The following is a 5,155-nucleotide window of genomic DNA, read 5'->3' on the forward strand; positions in this document are numbered from 1 at the left end:
AAAAGGGCTTTATGTGTGGATAGAATGTGATATTGGTAGTGAAGTTTTTTTTTTTTTGGGAGAAGAATGGAAAAAACAAGAGAGATGAGAGAGAGAGCATGTGTGTATGTGTGGCAGAGCCTCTAGATACCTAGAGACTGTAGAGTCTAGAGTAGAGCAGAGGAGGGGCTGGGGAACACATCACGTTCTGGTGTGAGTGGGTGTGTGTGTGTAGAAAGGGGCAAGGGAGCCTGGTCACTCTGGTGGTGTTTGAGGTTTGTCACGTGTGTGGGGGCCTGACCGTGACTCGTTGACTCCTTTTTTTTCTTTTCTTTGTTTTCTCTTCTGTCATCGAACTTCTTTGCTTTGAAGTTCAGTCGAGCCCCCACTCCACTCCAGCACTCCTCGCTTCGACTACACCACTCTACAGTCTACTCCTCTGCTGCTGTGGAGCTTCCATAGCCACCACCGCCACCATCTCTTCGCATTGCATGCACCGAAAATCTAAAGCAAGCTAAAGTTACCTTACGGCAAGCACTGTGCTTCTAGTGCGGGCTCTCTCTCTCTCTCTCTCTCTCTCTCTCTCTCTCTCTCTCTGCTTTTGGTTGTTTCTGTTCTCTTTTGCCACTTTTACATACACACACAGATATATTGGAGCCCTTTCCTTTTGAGCTCATCAATATCCTTTGCGTTGGGTTCTCTCTCTCTCTCTCTCTCTCTCTCTCTCTCTCACACACACACACACACACACACACACACACACACGTCACACACACACACACTCACTGCCAGTGCCCCTTTAAAACCCACAAGTGCTTCCAACACTTCACTTTCTCGCTGGTAGCTCGTCCTCTTCCTTACACACATACCCCCTCTTTCGCACTGCATTGGTGCTGACTCCAAAATCAGACATTTTGTAAGCTCTCTTTGCTAAAGCTGAGTGAAGGATATCCTCTTCATTTTTGAATCTCAAGCCCTGCATCAAAGCATCCAGCTGCATTTTTGCCACAATGGGGCGAGCCCCGTGTTGTGAGAAAGTAGGCCTCAAGCGCGGTCCGTGGACGCCTGAGGAGGATCAGAAGCTCGTTGCCTACATTAATGAGAATGGGCATGGGAGCTGGCGCGCATTGCCTAAGAAAGCAGGTACCTCACTATCCACCTCCTCTCTGGGTCTCACTCTTGTCTGCATTGTAAGCTAATAAGCACATTCATTGTTAATTTGAAAGAATATGCCCATTTATGCAGAGTGATTCAGCTATACTAATCTCTCATTGTTGTTTAGCCTTTGATTTAGGAAGGTCATCCTGGGTTCAAATATTCTGTGTATTGGGTGTGTGTGTGTGAGCGTACACGCTTGCATACTCTTGGTGGTGTGTTGAGAGCTTGCTTTGTAGAAATGTAGCTCCTTTTCTCTAAACATTTCTCTGATTTTCAGGTCTCTTACGGTGCGGTAAAAGCTGCCGATTGCGGTGGACAAATTACCTTCGCCCAGATATCAAAAGAGGAGAATTTTCGCTCTCCGAGGAGCAATCCATCATTCAACTTCATGCCCTGCTAGGAAACAGGTAATTAAGCTGTCAAAATTTTGCAGGATCTGTAATTAGTCTCTTTATGGGGAGCGACACTTTACTAAATTGCACGTTTCGACAACTGTAGGTGGTCAGCGATTGCATCACATTTACCGAAGAGGACAGACAATGAGATAAAGAATTATTGGAATACCCACTTGAAGAAGAAGCTTCTGAAGATGGGTTTGGATCCTATTACCCACAAACCCAAGGTTGATAACACACTCATGAGCAGCAATGCTAACCCTGAGGGGAATGTAGATACCGACAAGAAGGATAGCATTTTAAAGAACAAGGAAAGCAACAGCAATGGTGTGGCGCGGGTGAACTTTGCCATGAGTGCTAACAACAGCTCTAGTGGAAGCTCTGCCACTAACCACATGGCACAATGGGAGAGTGCTCGTCTCGAAGCTGAGGCACGCCTTGCCCAAGAATCTCAACTACGAGCTAAAGGAATGTGGTCTCCGCGCCCAGCCGTGCCCAATCCTCTCAATGTCGCTCCACTCTCAACTCTCTCTCCTTGCAGTGTCAGTAAGCCGTTCATGAGCTCCACCAATGTTAATGGTATTGCATCCATGGATGCCTACAAGGCCCTCAATGCGGTTGAGCTCATCCACGCGCTTCATAATTGGGAGAAGTCTCTGCAAGGTCAAGCTGGGATGTTGTGGCCCGAAGCATGGCGGCTTCCAAACATCCATTTCCCGCCACGAGAAACGCAAGCGGAGTCTAGCAGTTGTAGTTCTCCCTGTTCGGATGCCAACACAACCCACACTAGCTCTCCATCGGTTACACCAGGCGCTCACGGCATGGATCACTCATCCCCTACATCCACGCTATGCTCGTTTGACTCCCACAACATGAAGCAAAGAGGGTTTCCATCTTCCTATGTCCCTGGCATGCATTCGAATGTGCACATGCGAAAGCTTTCTTGGAGTGATGCATTTGCGGCTCCTTTGACAGCTACCAAGCAAGCAATGCCCATGGGGTATTGCATGCAAGGGGTGAGTTGCAAAGTGGAAGAGGAAAGCAGCACATTTTCTAGTCTGATGCAAGATGCAATGATCAACGTGGATGCGATGGAATCGGCATTCACATGCTTGCACGAGGAAGGGGGAGGTCAGCTGAAGAGTACCGAAAGGAGCGATGTAGTTGGCGATGATGCCTCGTGCAAAGAGATCCAGGAAGCTGCATGTGATCAGCTATCTTTCATGGTAGAAGATTCCAATACTGTGGAGGAAGGAGAATTGTGCGTCATTTATGAAGATGAAAGTGCCAAGGATATCGTCGGACAGTGCATAGGCCCTATTGAGGGAAAAGCTGATGAAAATCTCTCCGATGTACTCTTGTCTTCTACCATGGACATAGAAGAAAAACAAGTGAACATGAAAGATGGAATCAACGACTGCAAAGAGATCAAGAACGACAACATTCGAAGTCATGATGCTCTGGCGGATGGTAACGAGGGAAGAAGTATGAGTGCTGGCGGGGAATTAATGAGCGCAGAGATGTTCAAAGACTTGCCCAAGCTGAAGAGCGAGGCGTCGACAACAAGCCATCTCACAAGCTTCTCTACATTGCTCAATGATGACATCTCTGATTATTGGAGTAGCATCATGCTGAAGGAGCCTTCTTTACAGCAAGGGGAGATGACATTTTAGGAGTACTTATGATGCATATATATAAAATATTAATGTAGCAGTGAGGAGCCCCTTCCCTGAGTTTTGGCATTCACAATGGGGCAATTGTTGGAGCTAGGTGTAAATGGAAGCCGATTATGAATGCGAAAAAATGTGGGTTTTGCCAGGTCATGAAGTTGCGGCGATTAGGTCGATCGGGCAACGGCGGTCATGTGATGGCAAGCAAAGGGGGCTACTAAAGTCAAGAGTCTACTACTAACATTGCTTATTATTAGAGAGTTATATGTATGTTTCTAGTTTTAGAACCATCTCTGATTTTAGATAGTAGGGATTGAACTTATTAGAGGAAGGATGCAGACAGAGCCCATTTGGCAAGCAGAAGCTATCTATTTTACTTATGTACCACAGATCATAATTGAGTGCAATTCTTTTTTCCCCCAAGTGTATGAAAAAGGCCAAAGTGGAAGTGGCCCAGCCTATGTATGTAAGAGCTGATTTATCATCACTGATGGAAAAAAAAAGCCCCATTTACAAACCTTTTGCTTCAACGCAATGTACTTCTTGACTCTTATTTGTCTGGGGATGCCTGATGATATTCATGTCTATCTATGATGCAAAAAAGCAAAGGACTGACAACTCTCCTTTTGATGTTTCTTCTGATGAGAGAGCCAAAGATTTTTTCCTCAGAGTTTCTGATGTGACAACACAAGGTTGAAAAAGAAGTGCATACAAAGTTGAACAAACATACAGTGTACACACAGAAGTTTGTTATAGTGCCTTGAAAGCTGGATCCAACTGCCTTTTGTATGGTCTGGTTATGTAGTGCCCTGTCATTTTCTTGCTCTTTCATTGCCATTTAATGCTCTCATGGACAAGCATATGCTCAAGTCACATAATCAAATATTGTATTGTTCATGTGGAATAACCAATACATCAAGGAGTACCGAGTACCGCCCACCGAACACACTGAGCAGTGCGGGCGGAGTGGTTGTGCAGATGTCGCTTTGCTATCCTTTCTTGTTACAATGTTGTCCTCTTCAGCAGAGTGGTACATGACTAGATTTTTTTTAAAAACAACTCTTTGCCTGAATTTGTTTTTCATTTTCAGCATTACTTGTCCCCAATTCATGCTCAATTACCTGATAGCATCCCTTTTTTTTTTCTTTCCATAACCGTGTTTTTGAATCAATTAGAGTGAGACAAAGTAAATACATTGGAGTGACCCAAGGAAGTGGTCCTGTGATGGGCAAAGCACCTTGTTGTAAATGTCAGAAAATTTGGCATTCCCCCAATTGTTCCGGGCTTAATCTTGTTATAAATGCCAAAAAAATTGGCATTCCCCCAATAGTTATCTAACTCTTCTCCCCTTCCATGGGTGGTCAGTTGTAATTTTGCTTCTCCCTTATAAATTCAAACCGCGTATATGGTTTAAAAAAAAAAAAGTTATGGGCTTAGCATCGCACTTATCTCGTCCGCTTCTCAGTAGAGTGGTACAATCATTACTTAGCCACAATTGATGCCCAATCACATGTTGGCTTTCTGTGACATCATTGTAAATTCATGCAAAAAAGCATTGTAATTCATGCACAAAGTACCTTAGTACATCACAGCATGTACAACATAGGATTCATTCTTCCTTTTGAACCCAGAAAAGCTTGGCCAAGAAACCTGGCACCAACTAGTGCTCGAAAATAGTTTTTTTCCAAAAACTTGAAAAACCTGGTAAATCGACTATATTTGAAGGTTTTTACACTAAATTTGTCTAAACTTTGTAGGTTTTGCTCACCTTCCACACACTTTCAACTTGTCTGAAACACATATTCCTTGCTTGCAACATGAGGTTTTGCACGCTTTTCTCTGCGGTAATTGGTAATTTGATGATAGGTCTCTGCTTTTTCTGAGTCACTTACAAAGCATTAACAAGATGCTACCTTTGTAGCAGAAATTTCAGAGGTAATTTGACAAAATTTA

The 5,155-nt window shown here is 44.1% G+C and overlaps 1 protein-coding gene across 1 annotated transcript; it reads left to right on the forward strand.

Annotated features, from left to right (window-relative positions):
• Positions 1 to 363: 363 nt before the first annotated feature.
• Positions 364 to 3,870, forward strand: LOC147428491 (uncharacterized). The gene is made up of 3 exons (XM_086496522.1): positions 364 to 1,122; positions 1,415 to 1,544; positions 1,636 to 3,870. The coding sequence occupies exons 1-3, from the start codon at positions 990 to 992 to the stop codon at positions 3,203 to 3,205; spliced, it is 1,833 nt and encodes a 610-aa protein (XP_086352648.1). The 5' UTR covers positions 364 to 989; the 3' UTR covers positions 3,206 to 3,870.
• The last annotated feature ends 1,285 nt before the right edge of the window (positions 3,871 to 5,155 follow it).

This window comes from Adiantum capillus-veneris, chromosome 23 (genome assembly GCF_014529385.1).
Source record: "Adiantum capillus-veneris isolate H3 chromosome 23, ASM1452938v2, whole genome shotgun sequence".
NCBI classification, from domain to species: Eukaryota; Viridiplantae; Streptophyta; class Polypodiopsida; order Polypodiales; family Pteridaceae; genus Adiantum; species Adiantum capillus-veneris.

Coding starts and splice junctions, on each gene's coding strand:
- LOC147428491 (XM_086496522.1), top strand. CDS start 990: ATGGGGCGAGCCCCGTGTTGTGAGAAAGTAGGCCTCAAGCGCGGTCCG. Junction 1,123..1,414: donor CGCATTGCCTAAGAAAGCAG/GTACCTCACTAT, acceptor TCTGATTTTCAG/GTCTCTTACGGTGCGGTAAA. Junction 1,545..1,635: donor CATGCCCTGCTAGGAAACAG/GTAATTAAGCTG, acceptor CGACAACTGTAG/GTGGTCAGCGATTGCATCAC.